Source organism: Diorhabda sublineata, chromosome 2 (genome assembly GCF_026230105.1).
Source record: "Diorhabda sublineata isolate icDioSubl1.1 chromosome 2, icDioSubl1.1, whole genome shotgun sequence".
Taxonomy (NCBI): Eukaryota; Metazoa; Arthropoda; class Insecta; order Coleoptera; family Chrysomelidae; genus Diorhabda; species Diorhabda sublineata.
The window spans coordinates 1,646,116-1,668,973 of NC_079475.1; the positions used below are offsets into that span (position 1 = coordinate 1,646,116).

At 33.3% G+C, this 22,858-nt stretch overlaps 2 protein-coding genes across 2 annotated transcripts in view; one reads left to right on the plus strand and one right to left on the minus strand.

The window, feature by feature from the left end:
• LOC130452864 (AMMECR1-like protein) overlaps positions 1-22,858 on the minus strand; it is a 336,472-nt gene that overhangs the window by 146,776 nt on the left and 166,838 nt on the right. The gene's annotated exons all lie outside the window — the stretch shown is intronic.
• Positions 410-21,484, plus strand: LOC130452856 (probable methylmalonate-semialdehyde dehydrogenase [acylating], mitochondrial). Its single transcript, XM_056792337.1, has 7 exons — positions 410-501; positions 9,268-9,631; positions 13,389-13,669; positions 14,943-15,117; positions 15,240-15,487; positions 17,694-17,966; positions 21,166-21,484. Exons 1-7 carry the CDS (start codon positions 487-489, stop codon positions 21,361-21,363), a joined length of 1,554 nt encoding a protein of 517 aa, XP_056648315.1. The 5' UTR covers positions 410-486; the 3' UTR covers positions 21,364-21,484.

Consider the following 22,858-nt stretch of genomic DNA (forward strand, 5'->3'; position numbering starts at 1 on the left):
CTTCGTATTTTTGTTAGTATTTTTTTACTACTCTTAGACATTATAAAGACTCTGCTGAGGGACATAACAATGAATCGAGATATACCACGAAAAGATTGTTGAATAATTTAGTTTGAGACCCAATATATACAAAATAGTTTTAGTGTATTCTATTCTGTTTATGTCAAAATACGCTCTCACAAAATATCAATAATTTGCATATACCATATACATACATTCATGACTATACTATTATTATTTTGAATGTACCTCCTCAACATTCATAGTAATATTGTTGAATTGTTTTAATTCAATTTCAATAATTCCTTGTTGGCCAGCTATTTCATAAAAGATTTTGTATTATTGAGTTATGAAAAACTAGTTGAGATACTATTGAAGGTTATAAGGTGCGAACTGAACCGCGCAGCTCAATTTAAGTTGTATCAGATCGTTTCCCACTCCGCTCACATTCAGTAGCTCGTGAGTGATAAACCAACCGGCTTTGCTATGATTAGGTCAGCTGTAAGTACATTACAAAAACGTATATTCAATATTCAAGGTCGATATTTGGAAAAACAACTGACTCGTGTTCATTATATTTTATTAATACCAGCTCCACAAATTGAAATGAAATAAAGCGAGAATTATTTTAATTAGTATCAGGTAATTTGAGACAATTGATGAATGTATTTGTGGACGAAGAAAAACATTTTAGTTTATTTTAATTTAGATCATACTAATAAAATGATTGCATTCACTCATAGTTGTGGAAAAAATCCCATATCAGCTGTTAACACTTTTACCAATATTTTCATTTCGAAATAATTTATTGAAGCATAATTTTCAAGTATAACTAATAAATATAAACTATAAATAACTTATACGCCTTCGATAAATATATAATATAATATACAGAGTGAGTTTTATATTTGGAAAGCCTCAATTATCTCGGAAACGACTTGTAAGATTTTTATAAATCATTGTGTACAAGGATCTTGTGATACGGCTTTAGTTTTTCGGGATATTGGGTGTGAGATTCACGCATTTAACGAGGATTGATACGTGACCAGCATCTACAAGTATGATGATTAACGTTTGCATTATTTAAAAAATTTTGATCGTTTTGATCGAACATTTTTCCATCGTTAAGGCTGCAAACTATTCACGTCATCTGACAACTACTGAATCAACATACTTAGTAAAATTTTGTTGATGTTAATTTATATATCCTTAAAACACTTATAAACAAATTACGGTGCTTTTTTACATGAAAATTTGTACATTTTGAATGTTCATGGACGTTTTGGAGTGACGTTTGACGTGACAATTGGCGTTTTCACGTGTCATAATATTTTAACTTGCTAATAAAAGAAACGTGATATGTAACATGCTACATTTTAAACTGTCATGTGACATTTTGTTGTGACACGTGTCTTTTTAACGCAAAATGAAACGTTTTGGAATGACATGTGTCATTTTAGTGGGAAATGTTGCGTTTAATCATGATTTGTGACATGTGACGTTTTGACATGACAATTGGCGTTTTTACGTGTCACATAACGTTTTAATCTGACATATAACTTGACATTGGAAGTTTTGGATGAATTAAGAAAAGGAAAAAGATTAGAATGTAATAAAAAACCATAGAACGAGCTTGAGAAGTGTATAATTTTGACATTTTGGAGACAATAAAACCTGTCAAAATTTATGGTTATCAAGGTTATCAAATTTAGTTTAATTTTTCTTGCAAATGTGAAATTATTGGTGATTTAAATGGTTGAATTAAAAAAAAATTGTGTGTGTCAGCTCCGACGCACGACTGGAGTTTACTCCTTAAGTTCGATAGTCTAACCAGACGCAAAAAGAGTTTATTTAACTTAAAAAAGATTGATACTGTATAAAAGGGTAAATTTGTAATTAATGAAAATAATATACATATATAAATATATATTTATTCAATTTATTCATTTCATATACATTTATTAAAATTAATCGACGAAATATTTTTACAATAGTCAATAATCTCGATAATTCATATTGGGTTTTTATTATCTAATTTTATGTGTTGCTTTCAAATATATATTTATATGAACTACATCGATAATTATTAAAATATTTAATAAATACAAATTGCACATGCTCATACATATAATACATGAATTATAACGTACCTTGCAATATCATCTACACCTCTTTCTACCATAGTTATTTGAAAATACTTTCAGTTCACTTTAGCGGAACACAATGATAAAAATTAAAACATCACGATAACAATATTAATTATTGACATTTATAATAAAAACAGCAATATAAGTATGTCGACACTGACAAATTAGAAAGTTGCGCATCATAGGGTCCGCACCAAAAACGTAACGATATCATTCATCGATAGATTTTACACCTCACATTTTTCTCATACCGGGCCCCGAGTGAACTCCAAAAACTGTTCAAAATATAGAATGAGCTTGAGAGGTACTATTCTGATATTTCGGATACAATCGAACAAGTCAATTTTGTATTTTATTGTAATAAATTTCGAACAGGAGTGTAATGATATGAATGCAATTTTTCCCTGTTTTAAATCATTTGGATTTTTCAATTTGGTCGCATATGAAGGCATTAGTTTACAAAGGAAAAATTACTTCGCAACTGCGACGGAAAATACATAGAAGAAGCCGCGGATGTAATTAAAAATAATAGACAAGGATTATTTGATATTAAGAGATCTTTACGAAAGCGGATCATAAATTGTATTGAAGTAAATGGTGGGCATTTTGAGCATTTGCTTTGAAGTTTTTTATTTTTGTTTACAAATTTGTTATTGTTACATATTTAAGGAATAATAAAATTTATTGAACTTTATAGAAGCAAATAACTCGATAACCGATTGAGTTATACGAATCAAAGAAGGGTAACTTTTTTTGTAGAAATAAACGCTTTTTAATATTTTTTATTATTTTAGTTGTAAGTTTAGCTCAAAAAAAGTTTTAACACAAACAAGTGTAACTAGCGCCCTCTATTAACAATGATAAATTAGAGTGCAAATTATGATTCCTCGTGCCAAAAAATATAAAATTGCCAATTTTCAAAGAGAAATTGTGAAAACATAAAAAATTATTGCGAAAATCAAAATTTAAATTTGAACTTTGAACACCACGTATCTCGGAAACTAGCCATATTTGCATAAGGCATGTTGAGCAGAATCATCATATTTTGAGGTCTAGAATCTACAATTCAGAGATTAGACATTCTTAATGTATGATATTTAACGTTGCATTAGAAAGTTTTGTGAGGTATAGGTACTATTCGTACAATATACATGGACCTTTTTGTTGTTTAGGTAGTCCTTACCTGATGAAAGAATGAAAGGTTTGAGATTGATGATGACATGCTACTTCATAGATAAAAATGTCAACAGTATATTAGATATTTACGTAATAATTATGGCACTAATGTTAAAGTTGTATTTGATGGATATGGTAATGATGGAACTATAGTGTCTGATAGAAATCGTAGTTATATCGGTAATACTTCCATTGATTATTTATTTGAAGAAGACATGCCTTTAAACACGACGAAAGAGTAACTTTTATGTAATAGCAAAAATAGAAATAGGTTCATTAATTTTCTCTGCAAAAAACTAGGCGAAAATAATATTGAGTGGAGTCAAGCCGAAAGTGATGCTGATCGATTAATTGTGCAATCTGCTATATATTGTTTCTCTCTTCAAGTAGTTGTTGTAGCTGAAGATATTGATGTGTTAGTTTTATTGATGGCTTTAGCACCTGATGATAAAGAAATGTTTTTTTAAAAAACACTAAAAAATAATATCTTGCAACAAGTTCACTCAACAAACAATATTAGAGAAATATCCAAATATTAAAAAAAACATCTGTTTTTTATTCATGCATTCACTGGATGTGATACTACATCCGCTTTCTATAACAAAGGAAAAAAAGGTTTTTCATAATAATCAAAAATTACATGCAGCAGCTGAAATTTTTATGGTTGAAGGACAAAATGAAGAAGTGTTTTTTAATGATGGTATTGATTGTATTCTAATAATGTATAGTGCTAAAACTGCCAAATGCTTGAATGAACTGCGATATAAACGCATTAGCTTCAAAAAATAAAACCGTACAACTTAATTCCTTACCTCCGACAAGAGATGCAGCAAAACAACATATTAAAAGAGTCTACTTACAAGTTCAGCAATGGAAAAATAATTCATTGATACCATCTGAAGAATGGGGTTGGCGAAAAGAGAATTTTTTAAAACCAATCAAAATGACACAACCAGCAACACCTGACAACGTTTTAAAATTGATATTTTGCTCTTGCAAAACAGGATGCGGTTGAGCGTGTTGCTGTAGAAAACGTCCTCATTGCTCACCAGCTTGCATAGTGGAAATGACTGCAGTAACCACCCACTACTTAAAAAGATGAAGCAGTCTCCGAAACGCGAAATGGGAATGAAAATTAAATGTACTTTTTTGTATATAGAATAATAAATTTTCTATGGTCAATAAAAAATTTATATTTTGGTCCAAAAATTAATTCCATGTCATTACCACACAGAACAAACTAATAGGTAAATGTTTATAACATTCATTAATATAGTTTTTAATGGATATTGTTTAGTAGAAATTTTGTTTGTGCATAAATATCACAGATATTGTATGAACAAAATAAATAATTCCGTCCCCACTCGGGGAGGTTTTTGATTTTAAAGAATATAAAAAAACAAAATTAAAAAAAAATCAAGATCGGATCTGTTCTTGAGTACTTCCGAAGATTGCCTGTTTTATGTATTCATTGACGCGACTAAAAACCGATCATGGAATTTTAGCTAATACCTGAGGACTGCTTGATATTAGTGTACTAAATAATGTAAAAATTTAAAAAATTAAATGAGCTGTGTAAACACCATAGCCAATTAAAATTCATGGTTAATTTCACAAATCACCCTGTAAATTGATAAAGAAAAGGAGTTGACACTTTTTAGTATTTAGTAGGGACTCTACTTGTGGTAAAAAATTATTAATTTGTTTTATGAAAAACTGTTTTATCATTATTTTAACTAATACGTATCATAATTTGGATAAAAAATGGATACTGTTGTATCTTTCAGTTAATATATTTATTGTTCTGTATGTGTACATTAGCTGATAACCTTTGATTCAATACATAATCCTCAAATAAATTTGATAATGTCTTACTATCTTAATTGGTAGGTAATTTGATAAAATTTTGTAATCTAATTAATATGTTAAGTAACATTTGCAATCACCACCGTCCTTAGGTTGACAAATTCTTTTTGTTATTCATTGGTAAGATTTGCCTATGAGTTATGTGAGTTAAATAACTTGATTCACAACTTTGTGAAAACTATTTATGGTTATTAAAACCATATCAATATAAAAATAAGGGCGAGTAATTTGACAAGTGGAACTTCAAGTGTCTAAGAGACAAGAGGCAAACCTAAACGAGTTTGTCGATAGATTGAACTGGACACAATTTTCAATTACATAGATTTCTGCTTAAGAAATGCTTGGTGCGATGACCACACCCAGAGTGTTTGGTTCTGGGCCCGCACACTCCTATTCCAGTTATGTCTGATCCATCGTTTACCATTTAATGGCAGGTTCGGATTGACGTTTAACCCCATCGATCGACACCACCTTTTTGTATCTTTGTTTTCTCTGTGAGCTATGCCACATAGTGTATTTTCAAAACTTCCTTTTGTGTAGTTGACTCTGTCGACTGGATATCCTGGAGTTCGTCTACTACTAAACTCCACATAAGTCGCATCCCCGACTTCCCCTTGTGGGCATTCCCTACTTGCAGTGATTGAAATGGTGTCTTGCCCTACTTTCATTTCTGCTGTTCTAGTAGATAGTAGTTTTATGCGAATTGACATGGATAAAGAGGTTTCCACTTCAGAATCTCTGTTTTTTTATGGGGCAACAGACGTTTGAAAAAAAATTTTGATATTTACACATTTCTTGAGATATGTCGAAACAGAAAAAAGATTTAGTTTACTTTTAAAAAGTCTACTTCAATTTTTTGCTAAGGATTTGTATTACTAGACAAAAACTCTTTGAAAAAATATCAAATTTATTAAAGCTAAGCAGAAACAGATTTTAAGGCATTTTTTCAGTCTCCCCTACTTTTTATTTGAAGAGATACACTAAACTCTATCAAATGAAAAATGCGTAAAATTTTGAAAATGGTGGAACTGAAATTCTGAAAATAATTTCCACGTTTTTTTCCAGGTCAATTCGGTTTATTTTTCCCCCTGACGCTGTAATATAATTCGTTCCTGTTTTTAGTTGCCCACCCAGTACATACTGAATGAATCCCATAACAAATAGCAGCTAACAGTCTTTCAAAGCCTCATGTTCGGGGATTTATTGTGAACTGACAGACACCTGACGATTTATGTTGACTCATGCTGTATACAAACTTGTATGTCATACCAGTTCGTTTTGAATGATAAATTTAAATTTATACTCAAATTTTTCATATTTACATCGACATTATCATTGTCGTTGTAATGAAACTGAACTGTTAATTTACTTTAATGATTTATTTTTAACGAGATATTGAAATTAGTTATTTTCACAAATTATGAGAGTGATTAAAAGTTGGAGCTTGAAAGTTGTACCAACTAAAAAAATCATCCGGATTTCGCATCGTCCTGGGACTAGAACAAGGAATAATGAGTCAACCATTGCTACAGTGAATTCAGCGGAATACATACAACCAAAGAATTTATAAATGTATATAAATATGTTAAAATATGATTTATATTTTTTCATTTTATTATTTAAAAATAAGTTCATCATGAACTGTTTTTGAGAATGCGTGCATCGAGCGCAGATGAATCGAGCGCACGTTTGTAGGTATAAATAAAGTAAGAAAGAGTTATACTTTCTAATCAATGCGTTTATAGTCATAGTCTCATAACCTAACCTAACCTAACCTAACCTAACCTAACCTAACCATTCTTAAATTAAAAGGCTTTTTAGTGGAAAAATTAATTTTATTAATTTTAATTATGTTGAACCAAATTTAAAAAATTCACTCATTTATGGGAAAAAATAATTTTTGTCCAGTATTTCATATTATATTGAACATTTGCTCATTCATCTTTCGGATTTGATGCGCTAGATGCACGAAATTTTTTCTAAATGTGCCTGAACGCTCGATGCACGTGCGCTCCTCGTACCCCACCGTTTTTGACACCTTAATGCCCGCACGGTTATAAAATAATTCATCTGAGGTTAAATTACATAATAATGCACTTACTGAGAGCAAAAAATGTTATGATTTGATGTACAAATGAATATATTACTTGTTAAATCATCAAGCAGTTTTCTAAATATTACTATCATATGGAAAATATTTATAATTATCTCGTTCCTATATAAATGTCTTTACAAAAAATAAGCTACTAAATGATTTTCATAATTAAATAGAAAACGATTCGATTACATTTTTCTCAATTCAAAAAAATATATCATTAATATTAACACTCGATTGTATTAATAACAGAAAAATTTTAATCTGATATGGTTCAAGCAAAGGTTAAAAACTGTTTTATAAATTCGAATGATTTCGAGACGAAAACCATGTTTTTTTTTTAATATTTGGATTCGTCGATTAGTCTTGCTAATCTATATGCCCCAAGTTGTCATTTATTGGGTTAAATTTAATTAATTAAATTAATTTAAACCTATTTTTTGAACTGATTTCTTATCAAAAGAGAAATAAAATCAAGATAATTCATCTAATTTGTCTTTATTTCTTACCACAACAAAAATCAAAATGTCATGTCTAGACATTTCGACAAATATCTGATTCTGAATTATTTAACAAAGAAATTCTGTTCATAATACGAACAGAATTCATCTTCTAACTAAACTAAAATATTAATTTATTAGTAGGTATGAAGTTGCGCATTTTTTATATAAATTATCAGTCTGCTTCGTTATTAACGCCTACCGTCGTGTCTACCAAAAAAACTTCGAGCACATAAGTTCCTCCAATATTGTACAGGCGCTCTGTGAATACATTTAAATTCGTGTGTCTCGGATCCATTTTATTTTTCTTGCCTAGCTCGTTTAATTTTTGTACGCAATCCCAAAACAAGTTTGGATTTTATGATATTGAAGCTTAAAGCTCTAATAACTGCTTGACTATCGGACAAGATGATAATCTCCTGTTTGCGATTGAACTGAACACATTTTTGAATTGCATAGATTTCTGCCTGAAAAATGCTTGCTCAGACTTTCAAACTGTTTGGTTCTGGGCCCGTACACTCCTATTCCAGTTCTATCTCCTGCTTGGCATTTCTGTTCATTTCTTGTATGGTGTTTTGATCCCACTTGCTTTTACAATTTCTTTTGAAGGTGAACTTTTTCTATGCAACATCCTAAGGCATGTCTTGGGTTGTTCATTATTCAGGAACGGATTTTCTTAGATTATTCCGCGATGTTTTCTCTGCCACGCTTTCCAATACTGTGTGAATAGGTTGAAGATTCAGAATCACTTCTTGGGCAGCTGTTGGGCTAAATTCCATGACCCATAAGCAGTCTTTGTACCTTTGTACAGATTGTTCTATTCTTGGTGGTATTTAGACTAGTTCTAGTACCCCAAACCACTGCCCCATATGTGATGATTAGTCTCAAAATTGCTTGGGGATTTTTCACTTTATACAAGCTCATAGTTATATTTTGTCAATGAGTGCGGCAAGTTGAAACTTGCAAGTACTAGCTGATTTGTTTATTATTCTTTGACTGTTTTTGAGGCACATGTGATAACTGGTTTCAATTAGACGAAAAGCCTGACCACTTGTAAGTTCTATTACCGAATATCCCGATGCAATATTTCCATGTATAGGTATGAGTAGGTACGAAATTATATACAACTTGATTGGAAATGTATCCTTCAGGATACAGATGGTAAAACGTAAGTTTCTAGGTCAATATCAATTGGATTGATTTAGTTTTTGTTAAAAACAGACGTTTACATGTTAATACAGGAGAATCATAATTTTAAAAAGCTGAATTTAGATGATAAATAATAGTAAATTGACTGAAAGCTGTTGCTAAAGAAACAAACTTTCACGCCAAGTGGGTATTGGAAAATGATAAAGGATATTGTACAATGGAACTAAAGGGTTATGCTTCCCATCAATCATAAACTTGTGAATGGCAGTCAAATAGCAGACGATTGTTATTGCCTTTTCATTTAAGAGGGAGTTAATTAATATTCCGTTTTCAGGCAACACCAGTTAAAAACATTTTACGTCGTAATTACTCGAACGTAGCTCCTACTACGAAACTATTCATTGACGGTAACTTCGTCGATTCAAAAACTACAGAATGGATAGACCTCCATGATCCTGCCACTAATAATTTAGTTACTAAAGTTCCTAAAAGTACCACTAGCGAAATGGAAGCAGCAGTTGAATCATCTAAAAACGCTTATGGCAGCTGGAAACAAACATCAGTATTAACCAGGCAACAGCTGATGCTGAAACTTCAAGCAGTAATTAGAAGAGATATTAAGAAATTAGCTCAAAATATAACATTAGAACAAGGGAAAACATTAATAGACGCTGAAGGAGACGTGATAAGAGGATTGCGTGAGTATTGGTTTTGATATTTATCATAAAATTAACAACTTACGTATTTGAGGCATTCAAAATATTAAATTGCTTTACACACACCAACTACACTAGACAATTGAGCGGTTATTCTTATTTATTCAATCTCCAATCGTACAGTATGATGTGGGATACAGCAAGTGATTGGTGTGGCCACCTCTGCTCAAACGCTGTGTGACTGACGATTCCAACAGATCATTTCTCGTTGAGATGCATTCACATAAACGTGGCTGTCGCTATGGACTCTCCCACCGAGTATGAATTGCGAGCTGTTATTTGTTTAGGGGGGTCAAACACGCAAGTTTCGCTACAGACAATTGTTTAGAGTGTTAACCTAGCGGTTAGGAAAACTAAAAGGCTCACCATAAGTGAATTATCGATTGGAATTTCTTGACCCCTACGATACTGAAGGAGTGTTTTTCCCATCCATTAGGACAGAAGATGAGAACTGAGTTCTGCATTACACGCTCGAAACGAGACGATAATCATAACAATGGCAAGATTATGGCAACTGTTTTTTGTGACCAAAAAGGTTTGTTACTGGTAGAGTTTTCGCACAGATCAACAATTGATACAGAAGAACTAGGATAACTTCCAAAATTGTTCCAAACTACGACAATGCTCGTTCCCATAGCACTCTTGTAACCTTCAGCAATTTCAAAGGGACATTTTCGAACACCCACCATACAGTCCCGACCTAGCAAAGAGTGATTTTCATCTTTTTGTAGAGAAGTTATTTGGAGTGCGGCGTTTCCAAACTGACGTGGAGCTTAAAGAAATCTTGCAAAGCTTATTCACTATAGGGTAAGTCCGGGAGAGTTGGCTCCGATTTTTTTAAAATGAGATAAAATCAAAATCAAAACGAATATTTAAACGCAAAATATGTATTACATATAAGAACCAATAAAACATTAGATTATAAACTAGTTTTAAAGAAAAGGCAAACAGGTAATGAAAAAAAAATTTTTTTCTCTTTAATACTGTCTGGGCCAACTCTCCCACATACTATGGGCTAGTTGGCACAAGGATATAGGGTGAGTTGACCCAACAGAAATGTGTATTTCTACTTCCTTTTCTTTGATAAGTTTTTACCACAAAGGTCACATGGGTTCAAATATTTCGAACAACTTTCGTGAAACCATCTCTGGCAGTGTAGACATTGAATCCAATCATCGGCTTTCGTGGTCACATTATATTTTTCACCACATCCAAGGCATTCTGTTGCATCATCTTCGTCCGGACTATCATCAGACTGAGTCACTAACCCATCTAATGCATCAGTATCATCGTCTGTTGATTCATGCAGAGCCTTCCTCTTTGATTTTTTTCTCTGATCTTCTTCTTTCTTCTGTTTAAAAGCAGATCTTTTTTTTTTCAATGTGACTTATGTTAAAACGGCTGCCACTTGCTCTGCCTTCTTTCGTACTTTCTGAATGCTAGCTGATGAGGAGCTGGGCACCGGAAAGAATTTGTTAAGAAGTGTTTCGGGAGTGTTTTTATCGTATTTATCAGCTCCGGTTCAGGTTCTGACTCTAAGGCTGAAGTAGAGGGCATTTTATCGTCTTTTGTTTGAGTGGTATTATTAGATTCAGTAGCGTAAACTAAAAGGTAAAAAATTAGTTTAAAGAGAGGTCTCTAAATTTATACTAACCTGCAGAAGTATTGGGATCTAATTTTTTATCTTCAGAATCCAAATAGGCATACTCTGGTATAGCACCAGGATTAAATGGGCAGATTCCTGTAGATTTAAAAGCCGACACAGCGTTATCAACAGTTGCTGCTTTTGACCACGCCTCCGACAACAATTGACCAAATTGCATACGAGAAATTTTCCTATGTATTGCAAGCTTTATTCCAAAAGGCTTTCAGGCTTTTAAAGAAACACCTGTCCAAGGGTTGAAGGAACTGAGTAGTATGACCAGGTAGACAAAACAGAATAACATTATGTTCATCGGCATATTCCAGCATTTCTATCGAATTACAATGACTGGCATGACCATCCAGTAAAAGTAGAATTTTTCCGTCTGGTTTACGTGGAACAAAATGTTCTTTTAACCAGGTAAACATCAAATCCGTATTAATATAAGCGGATTTTTCGTTCATGTAAACCACAGAACCCGGAGGCATACCATCCTCAAACTCGGTTTTTTTATTTTTGCCCTTAAAAATGCAAGCTGGTGGTATGTAAAAGCCTTTTGCATTACAACATGAGATTACTGTAATTGTTTCTCCCTTTTCTGATGATGTTATTGCGGCAACGCTTTTTGAGCTTTTCTGAGCAATAACATAACCTGGCTTATTATTAAGTTGGAGACCCGTCTCATCCATATTAAATATATGATCAGGCTTGTTTACTAAACCGGCCTCCATTAATGTTGTTTCTAACAGATTAAAGTACGCCGAGACCTTTTCTTTATTCATACCGTTGCATCGAGCTAGTGATACACCCTCAGCTTTTCTAACACTCAAGTCTGGATGTCGTTGTAAAAACATATGTAACCAGCAAGTTTACTGTCTCTATTAAAAGGGTGTTTAATTTTAAGCTGATCTGCCAGGTGAAACGCCATTGCTCTGACATTTTCACGAGTTGGCGCAAATCCGTGTTTTTGTAGCTTTTGTATATGAAACCTAATTTTTAATTCATTCTGGATGCCAAGGATACAAGGCGGTCCAAGAGTTCTTTTGATAAAGTCATTATTTTTAAGTCGCCTTCTAAGTGTTGGAGGAGGAATGTTGTTGAAAGTGCGGCATGTTTCTCTCAAGCCCATCACACCGTTTTTAACTGCTTCTGCAACCCGGAGTAGGTCGGCTTCAGTCCATTTTCCCCTTTGCACTGGCCCTTTTCTAATATATTTTGTTGGCATGATTCTAAAATCTGCAATAAATTATAAGCACTGTAATAAGTACCTACACACTTCGGGATAGATGGCCCGTGAGCCAACTAACCCGAATGTCCATTGGGCCATCTGTCCCAAATGCATGGGAGTGATGGCCCACTTTATATCTCGCATGTGCTAGGATATAAAGAAACTTTCATCATCTTAACATAACCTCAAACAATCCTAAACTTAAGATTTGCCATAAATAAGTCCGAAAAAAACTATGTTGGAGTTAACAATTATTCTTAAAACGGACCTTAATTATTTTTAAGGCATGCAAAATAAAATTTTTGTAATAACTTACCCAAAAACTCACTAAATTCATTCAAAAATGGAGCACGGTATGCACGACATGAATATTAGAAGGTGGCTAAAGTAACGCTAAACGTAAAGTTAAAATTTGCGGAAATATTGGAATGGGTCATCTTACACGTTGGGCCATCTGTCCCGGACTTACCCTAACTGTTGTGGAACTGTATACAAAAACGGCGCTGTAAAATATTCTATTTTGACATCATACATTTTAAACCTCTCGTTGTTTGAAACAGTACCCTGGAAATCCCTTTTTGTTAGCCAATTTCAACGAACTTAATGAGTAGAAAACCATGATTCGCTATCAAATACATTAGATTTATTTTCAGTAGCATTAAAAGAAGCATTTTTGCGTGCTTCTTGTTCAAACTTGATCAATTTGACACACACTTTATTAATATCTTAATTGTTATCTAAAGTTTCGTATTCTTTATCAATTTCCACAATTCCATCAGATGAGAAGTAAGCAGATCATCTTTAAGTTTTTAACTTTGATTCCCACAGATGAAGCTGAACCTAGTTTATATATATAATTGAAATTTCAGAGGTTGTTGAACACGCCTGCTCAGCTGGAACTCTTCTCCAAGGAGAATCCTTACAAAGTATTTCCAAAGATATGGACGTCACTTCATATAAGTTACCTCTAGGGGTAACGGCTGGTATCTGCCCTTTTAACTTTCCTGCTATGATTCCTTTATGGATGTTTCCATTAGCCTTAATTGCTGGAAACACGATGGTAATAAAGCCTTCTGAAAGAGATCCTGGTGCGACTATGTTGTTGATGGAGCTATTGAATGAAGTTGGATGTCCTCCAGGGGTAGTTAATGTGAGTAATGGATTTCATATATTTTCTTCACTATATATTATAGAAAAATATGGTCCAGTAGAATCTAATTGTTTTTAAATCTACGATTTTATAAACTGATCGGAAAGCGTAAATTACCTCTTGTAATTTTAAGTAGCTTGAATGTATGAACCGTAGTCTTTATCGATGGATAGTCTCGCACTCACAGAGGAGGTTTCGAAAAATCACAAGAGCTGTTAGGAGTTTCTTCGATGTTCTGTAGTCAGCATATAGCTTTACTTGATAAAGGTAGATTTGGAACCAGTTACTCGGATCAGAAAAATCTTGATTATTTCAGATCTTGGATCTTAGTATAACATAGTAATGATAAATTTATGAATTATTAAAAAATACGTCTTCTTCAAGTAATTGAAGGATACTTGGAAAGCAACAGTTACATCCTTATCATCATAGAGAAGTCCAAGAGCTTTTGCCAGATGGTCTACCGGTTAGAGTGGATTACAAGAAAGGACAGCCCTCAATCCAAATTTTTTAAGATGTATTCTTCTCAAAGGTTCAGGTATAAACCGGAATTAAAGAGGTATTCAGTGAGAAATTCGGCCGCCACAACTTCTTTCATGTATGTACATAACACCTTCAACGCTGACAGTGAAACTTTCACTGTCACTGGCGCGTCATCTTCTCTTTTCTCCACTCCATAGACGCGTGCTTTTCTCCGGAATATTTGCTTCATCTTCTTCATACCGCTGCAGGAGCCCCCTTGCAAACTTCCCAGTTTGTAAATTTCTGAACAAAATTCAGAAGTCTTGTTGGACATTTTGCGATATTCATCAATTATTTGCTCAATACTACTCACGTTGATGCCCAAATCTTCAGCAGTATCCCGTATAGTGCTGCGCAAATATCCCAAAATGAGTTTTTATACAGTGCATATCTCCAACTTGTTCTGGGGCGCAGCGCAATTGGCAAGTTTGTCAAGTGGCACTTATCCCCGAATTGTTTGATCAATTTCCGCGGATTTTACTTTATCTTCAATCAATAAACGATTAATGAGTTGTACAACATACACTAATATTATTTGATTAAATGCCCAGTTAGTTTGGCGGTTTTCGTGCTCCATACATGCTCTAATGAAGGCATTCAAAGAAAACAGATCTAAGATGACTGCAGTATATCTAGTTGAGCAGCAAGATATATGGAAAATGAATCAAAAAGTTGTTATACCTTAAAATATTTGTCATTATCCTGTAAACAAATTTCATATACCAAATTTTCAATCTAACCAAATTTACAGGTTATCCATGGAGCTCACAAAACTGTAGATTTCATTTGCGATAACAAAGATATCAAAGCTATAAGTTTTGTTGGATCTGATAATGCTGGTAAATATATTTATTCGCGAGGAACAGCTAATGGAAAGAGAGTACAGTCGAACATGGGAGCTAAAAATCACGCTGTAATTTTACCAGGTATGTTTTTAATTTCTTTGGAACGAATTAGAATCATAAAATCTACACTATCTCATCCAACTTTCTTGTTTTAATTCAATTCTATTTCATTACTATTTTGAGACCAATTGATTTAATTTTAGATGCCAATAAAGACGCAGCGTTAGATCAGTTAGTTGGTGCAGCGTTTGGAGCAGCTGGGCAGAGATGTATGGCTATAAGTGTTGCAATTTTAGTAGGTGAGGCTCAACAATGGATACCAGATTTGATAGAAAGAGCCAAAAAGTTGAAAGTTAATGCTGGACATGAACCAGGAACAGATGTAGGACCTGTAATAAGCCCACATGCTAAAGAAAGAATTTTAGGACTTGTTGAGGCTGGTATAAAACAGGTGAATCAGAATTAAGAAATCAAATACTCAAAATCCATTCACAACTCTTGTAGGAAATTTAATGCTAGAAGATTTTGTTCATCAGTTATAGAACAAATAGAAAGACTTTCACCATCATTTTTTGTGAAAAATTTACTGCCAAAAAACACTTTTTTTCCACTCTAATGTATATTGCTACGCTAAATGTTCACCAAAATCATTTTTTGTTGTCTTCCTTTAACGAATTTTCCTCATATGTTAAACAATTTCAAATTATTAATATTATTTATTATTAATATTTATTAATTATTAATAATTAAAAAACTTGTTGCTTTTGATTGCGCTAATATTAAAATAAAATTTAACCAACATTTCAATATCTATTATAGTTACTTCACTTCCAAAATAAATCATTATGTCGAAATTTCCATTTCCTTGAACTCTATACTTCGTTTTCCCAAAACTTTTAGAGACTCTCCCTCATATTTAGAAATATATTTCAACTTGGAACTTTTTATATTCTTTCCTTGTAACGTTCTTGTTTTTATTGTTCTACAGATGGATTGCGCTAGTTCATGGTGCTGATTGCTTAACAGAGCACACGTATGTGTCTTTCCCTCAAAGATGAGCAACTCCGCCTACTGAAGTTGATGATGATCAAATCACAGTTGTAATTGAAGAGGATCGTCATATGTTCGAGAGGATGCGAAGAGGCTACATGTATCGCATACAACAATTAAAAATCACATAAAATATCTTAAGCTAGTTAAGAAGCTTGATATTGGGGTACCTCTCGATTTTCTTGAAAAGAATCATCACTGGTGATGAAAAATGAGTCCTATACAATAACATAATTCGAAAAAGATCATGAAGGAAACACGATGAACCAGCACAAACCACACACAAAACTGAAAAACAACAAAAAAAACTATTGCTGTCAGTTTGGTAGGATTCCAAAGGTATTGTGTTTTTTGAGCTACTTCCAAGGAACCAAACGATCAAGTCCGATGTTTACTGTCAAAAATTGATAAAATCGGAAGAAGCAATCATAATGAAAGGCCTCACATATCTTTGACAACACGTGGAAAACTATTGGAGCTTGGGTGGGAAGTGATGCCACATCCTCCATACAGCCATGATCTGGCACCAACTGATTAGCATTTATTTCGAAATATGCAGAAATCTTTGTATGGTCAAACTTTCACAAATGACGATGAACTTCAATCGCACCTAGTTCAGTTTATTGCTGAGGAGGACTTGAAAGTTTATGAGCGTGGTATCATGAAGCTGAAAGAAAGATAGAAAAAGGTCATTAAGTAAAATGGAAAATATAAAATATATAAAAAAACTGTTTCATTTTATACTACAACTGATCTGCTGACCTAACAATATTCGATAATACATTGCAGTTCGAGAAGACACTTTAGAAGGCATCTATTAGTATGTGATAGCGGATATCCCATTCGAAGTTACCTCATAACAAAAGTAGAAAACATGAATTCAAACAATGATTAAAAATAATGAAAATGATTATTGAATAGAATTATTTAAATGAAAAATTGATTTTTAAGAATTCAACTGGCAAATACAAAGCACTACAGCACGCAACCAAAGATTCAGCCAAAACATTTATATACCTAAATAAAGTTCCACAAAGTTCTAGAACAAAAAGAAACAAATAAATAGTTAAACTTTCCTAGAAATTATTTAAAAGAAATACTGTGAATAAACTGCCTGTTATAATAAAAAGTTCTAAGAGAAAACATCGAAGTCGCGTCTGCCATTTATGAAAAAAATGAAAGGCACCCCATGAATTCGCCGAATTTTAAAATTTCATTGTAGCTGGATAGGGCCATTTCACGAACTGATTTGTAACAATATTGTTTCTTTTTTTAACGACACAAATTGTGAGTTGTGGCCTCGTTGCGCCATCAACTTAACGAGCACTTGCTCTAAACATTTGTTTGGAAAAAGTTAACAATGTAGTGAAAATTGATTATTTGCTATAAACATTTTAATTAATTAAGCGAAATCAAAAGCAATTTTTTAAAAAGCGTCTAGTAGCACAATGCAACTAAATGGAAAGTTTATATATACAGTGTGACCTCTTTTCCAAATTCCAATATTTTATGCCCATAGTACTGAACTATAGCCTTAATGTTAGATACTGTATTATTTAATAATATTAATGAAAAGTATAATATTTCTTTGTTATAATTGATTTTAGGGAGCCAAATGTATATTAGATGGAAGAAACATTAAAGTTGAAAAATATCCAAATGGTAACTTCGTCGGACCGACAATTTTAACAAACGTGAAAACAGATCAAGATTGTTACAAAGAAGAAATATTTGGTCCCGTTTTATGTGTTATTTCTGCCAATACTCTGGATGAGGCTATTCAAATAATTAATGCAAATCCATACGGAAATGGAACTGCTATAATGACCACGAACGGAAGTTATGCCAGACAATTTATACATGAAACTGATGTGGGTCAGGTAAATAATCTTTCTTATGTTATATATAAATACAAAGCTCAGGAAAAATTATAAAGATCTTCGAATTATAGTCCTTGAAATTATTCATATTTCATGTTTTAGCTTCGATCTTATTCCATTATCCATCTTATATTCACGTTTCATTCTATTTTGAATGTTAAATGGAAAGTTTCAAATATAATATGTCATCTGATTTTCGGAAAATCACTGTTTTAATTGTATTCAGCTCTTTAGTAATATTCCCACACATTAGTAAATAAAAATCATATCAAGTCGTTCATATCTGTGCGTTTTGGGAGTTAAAAAACTCGAATGTGATGCTAAATTGGTCATTTACACTCGCCAGCATTTGTTAAAACCGATTATCTTGAAATCCACCAGGTAGCGCTTATTATATGACGTTTTGACGATGATGCCGCTTCCGTTTTTTGTTGCCGTATTAAAATGTGTATAAACGACGAAAATTTCGTTGATATAATAGGTGCAAATCAAGCTAAGAAGTGGCCAGGTTCATGGAAAAAGAACCAGGAGAAAGTTATAATGTTTATACAAAACTAATTTTATTCATATCAACTTTTTTATCTCCATTTGAAATTTATTAACATTTCATGTTGAAAGATAGAATTTGAACCCATAAAAATAGAAATAAAAACGCCAATTACATCTGTTTGTGTTTGTCGTGATTTTGAAGTATGATGTTAGGGCGTCATGTTGAGGTTATTGCTCTGTCTGTTTGTTTATGGTGGGTTTTTGGATTTGCCTGTTTTCTCTTCGTTATTTTCCATAATTCGTATACGAATTTGGCACAAAAATGTCTTGGTACGGAAAGTATAAACCGCAGCACAATCTTGGTTGTCACAGGGCTAACTAAATCAGCCGTTAATTGTAAAGGTCGATTCATAAACTTGACTTTCCGTTTGCCGTTGTCATTGACGTTTGCTGTTACAACATAAAAAAATTGAAATGCATAAGACCATTCATAGTTACCGTTTGCCGATCGTTCTGCCGTAGGTGACTTTCAATATTAAACGAATTTATCTTTTCCCGTTTGCCGTTCGTAGAAATAAAAAAAGCCAATTACATCCGTTTGCGTTAGTCGCGTGATTTTGACATATAATGTTAGAGCGTAATGTTGAGGTTATTCCTCTGTCTGTTTGTTTATGGTGGTTTTTTGTATTCAACTATTTCTCTTCGCTATTTTTCGTAATATCGTCCATAAATACCGAATTACAAACAAAAAAACAAACATATCACGAAAACAAAAGGCAGTACACACGTCAAAAAGAATAACAAAAGCTCGTATAAAGTAAACAGTTGAGGACCAGCTTTCATACCACGTTATAGGTGGTCGTCCAGGAGGTCGAGTTGTGTCTGGTTTCTTTTCCTTTGCAATTTTTGCTAACCGTTCATTTGGCATTCTGTCAACATGGTCTCTCCATTCTCTTCTGCGGCTTCTTGCCCATCTTACTACATCCTGAATATCGCACATGTCCCTTATTTCTTCATTTCTCTTCCGATCGAGTAACCTATGTCCTGTTATTGATCTCAGAGCTCGCATCTCTGTTGTTCCTAGGAGCCGTTTAGTGGTTGTGTTCTCCGCTCTTGTTTCTATTGCATATGTCATGACCGACCTTACGCAAGTTTTATATATTCTAATTTTACATTTTGTGCTCATGTATTTATTTCGCCAAATTAAATCTCTAATGTATTCTGATATTAATGCTGCCTTCGTTGTTTGTGCTTTTACTTCTTTCTTTAGATTTCTATCGCTTGTTATGTTTGTTACTAGATATTTGAAGAACATCACTTGTTCTACACTCTGATCGTAGATCGCTAGTTTACATCTTCTCGGTTCTTTAGATATTGTGACAGATTTTGGTTTTTTTGTGGATATTTGCATGTTGTGCGTGTTCGCTATTTGTTAGAATTTATATAGGAGCTTCTGTAGGTTATCTTCGTCTTCCGAGATGATTACTGCGTCATCAGCATAGCATATTATTTTTATCTCTTTGTCTCCCATTCGGTATCCTGTCCCGGCTTGTTTTACTTTGTTGATGATTTCGTCCATTATAATATTGAACAGGATTGGGCTTAGGTTATCCCCTTGTCTGATACCAGTTGCCACAGGTATTTTATTGCCTAATTTGTTTGCCGTTCTCACAATGGTATGTAAGTTTTTCGATAACTCTTATTATATTGGGGTGAACGTTCCTTTTTTTTAGTAGAGTTATAACATCAGTTAAGCGTATCCTATCAAACGCTTGGGTGAGATCAATGAAGCACATAAAGGCTGCCTTATTGAACTCTATGGCTTTTTCAGTTATTTGGCGCATTATAAATATAGCATCTATAGCAGATCTATTGTTTCTGAAACCTTGCTGTTCTTCACATATCCCGGTAGACATTACTTCTTCTGCTAAGATTTTAGTGAATTGTTTCAGAACCGTACGCATCAGGCTAATGAGGCTAATGCCTCGATAATTTTGGGGATCGGTTTTTTCTCCCTTTTTCAAAATCGGTATCAGAATACTTTCCTTCATCATCATACAGTGTCACGTCCATATTTGATCATTTCGTTTGTTATTTCGTCGATGCCTGGGGCTTTTCTGTTCTTTATCTTGGCTATCATTTGTTGTATTTTATGCAGGGAGAAAATCCTATTTTGTATTCCATTGATGTTTTCATCTTCGCAGGGTCTTTCCTGTGATGATACGTTAGTTTGTGTTGAACTATAAAGTTTTTCAAAATGTCTTTCCCATTCGTCTACCGTGATTTTTGTGTTTTGTATGTATTTGTTTATTGGTTTTCTCCTATCCCTCAGAAGATTCCACATTTTTTTCTGTCCCCCATATAAGTCATATTCCATATCATTCGAAAGCTTCTCCCAGTGATCTCTTTTAATTTTTCGAATATTTTCGTTGACTCTATTTCTTACAGCTTTGTAGTCATTATACGTTGTTGCATTGGATCTGTATTGCAGGTACGATTTTCTTCTCTCTTCGGCTAGGATCTTGACCTCTTGTCTAAACCACGGTTTTGTATTTGTTCTTCCCACTTTTTTTATAGTCCTTCTTCCACGGGCTTCTTCTGCTACTTGTAGTATATTACTTCTTAGTTTTGTCATCTTAACAATATGAAAGAGAAATTTGTTTTATTTTAAAATTAATTGAATTGAATTAAACATTACTTTTATTAACAGGTTGGCGTTAACGTTCCCATTCCAGTTCCTTTACCAATGTTCAGTTTCACGGGTTCGAGAGGAAGTTTCCACGGTGACTTGCATTTCTATGGTAAACAAGGACTGAACTTTTACACTCAAACAAAGACTGTAACGTCCTTATGGAGAAAGGGACAAGTTGAATCCAGGACGTCTGTGTCAATGCCTGTTCATAATTAAAACACGGACAAGTTGATAATAAAGATTTGAATTCATACAAAGTTTTTGAAGTCATTTAATTATTAAAAGTGTTTCTATTAAAACATGCTATTTTTATAATTAATAAAAAATTGTTAATATACCAGTTGAATTTTCATTTCCACTACTTTAAAGCATAAAATATTCAAAATGATAGATGTTATTATTTATAATACGATGTCGTCTAATAGAATGGACAAATGAATTCTATATTCTGAAGATCGCTTAGGAATTTGGGGCTCCCTGGTGTTGTGGTTCTACTGAAATAACGGGTAGATCCTCATGTTACAACAAGGTAATAGAATACAAATAATGCTTCTTCATAACATACATAAAGCTAAAATTTGCAAATTATTCCGTTCTAACGATAGATAGGAACACAACCAATTATTGGGACAACCTACAGGGGTTGAAACAGGCAAATATTCTTCTAGAAACAGGAGTTCTACCGGTTTAACAAACCACTGAAGACCCTGGACCTAGCAGATAATGCTGCGTGCTGATTTTGTTACACAGAGGACGAAACGAAAAGTATGAAAAACTAAGGAACTACAGAGCACTACACCTGGTGGCGCTTGAAATAGAAGACGAAGAAGATATCTATCAATCAAAGCTAGACTTTTTAAAAAGAGTAGGTTTGATGGATCAACTGTAAACACAAGATTGCAACGTTCTCATCACTTTTTTCTCACCATCTACGGCCACAGTCTTTTTTTAAGGCATGTTTTGTGTATTTGGTCTTTATTACTTTTTTAAGAGACTCCTCTAGCTTCTTTTCATAGAGTGTGGACGTCGAAACTGCACATTTTTCTTTTCGTCCTGAATTTCGTTTCAAATTTTTGATTATTCTGTAGAAACGCAATATCAGCTTCTGGATTTATAAGTGGAAATGGTAGGAGTAATTTTCTTTATGTGTAGAGAAGCACAATTTTCATTTTTGGACGTGGGTTCAGGATCGGTATTTGACCTACATCCAATTTGTTTCATAGTAGTTGGCGACACAGTCTACAGTCCAGTTTTTTCTATCTATTTATTGTTATTGACATCATAACAGCTCTTAAATATGCATCACAAAACAATACAGGAGGTGACCATAAGGCCTTGTTGGTTATAAGCTACTTTTTGACTTCTTTCTCATAATATCAGCTTAAAGGCTTCATAAAGGCTATGTCTAGTGCTTGGAGCCTGTGCGTAATATGGAATGGCAAAAAATTCGAATATACTACAACGAAAATGGTTTCAAAGTGGTTCAAATGGTTGTTTTGAGGATCCAATGAGTTGTAATTATTTTTGCAATATGTCAGAAATACAATGCAATGAGAAATCAGAAATATGTAGTAAGTCTCTAGGTGTCCTAGTGTCTGTTAGGCTCTCTATCAGTAAGAAGCTAAAATACCTAGTTGCAAACCTGTAAATGCAAGGCATGACAACCAGTTGGAACGTCTTTTAAGATAATTTACAAAGTGAAACTTGAATA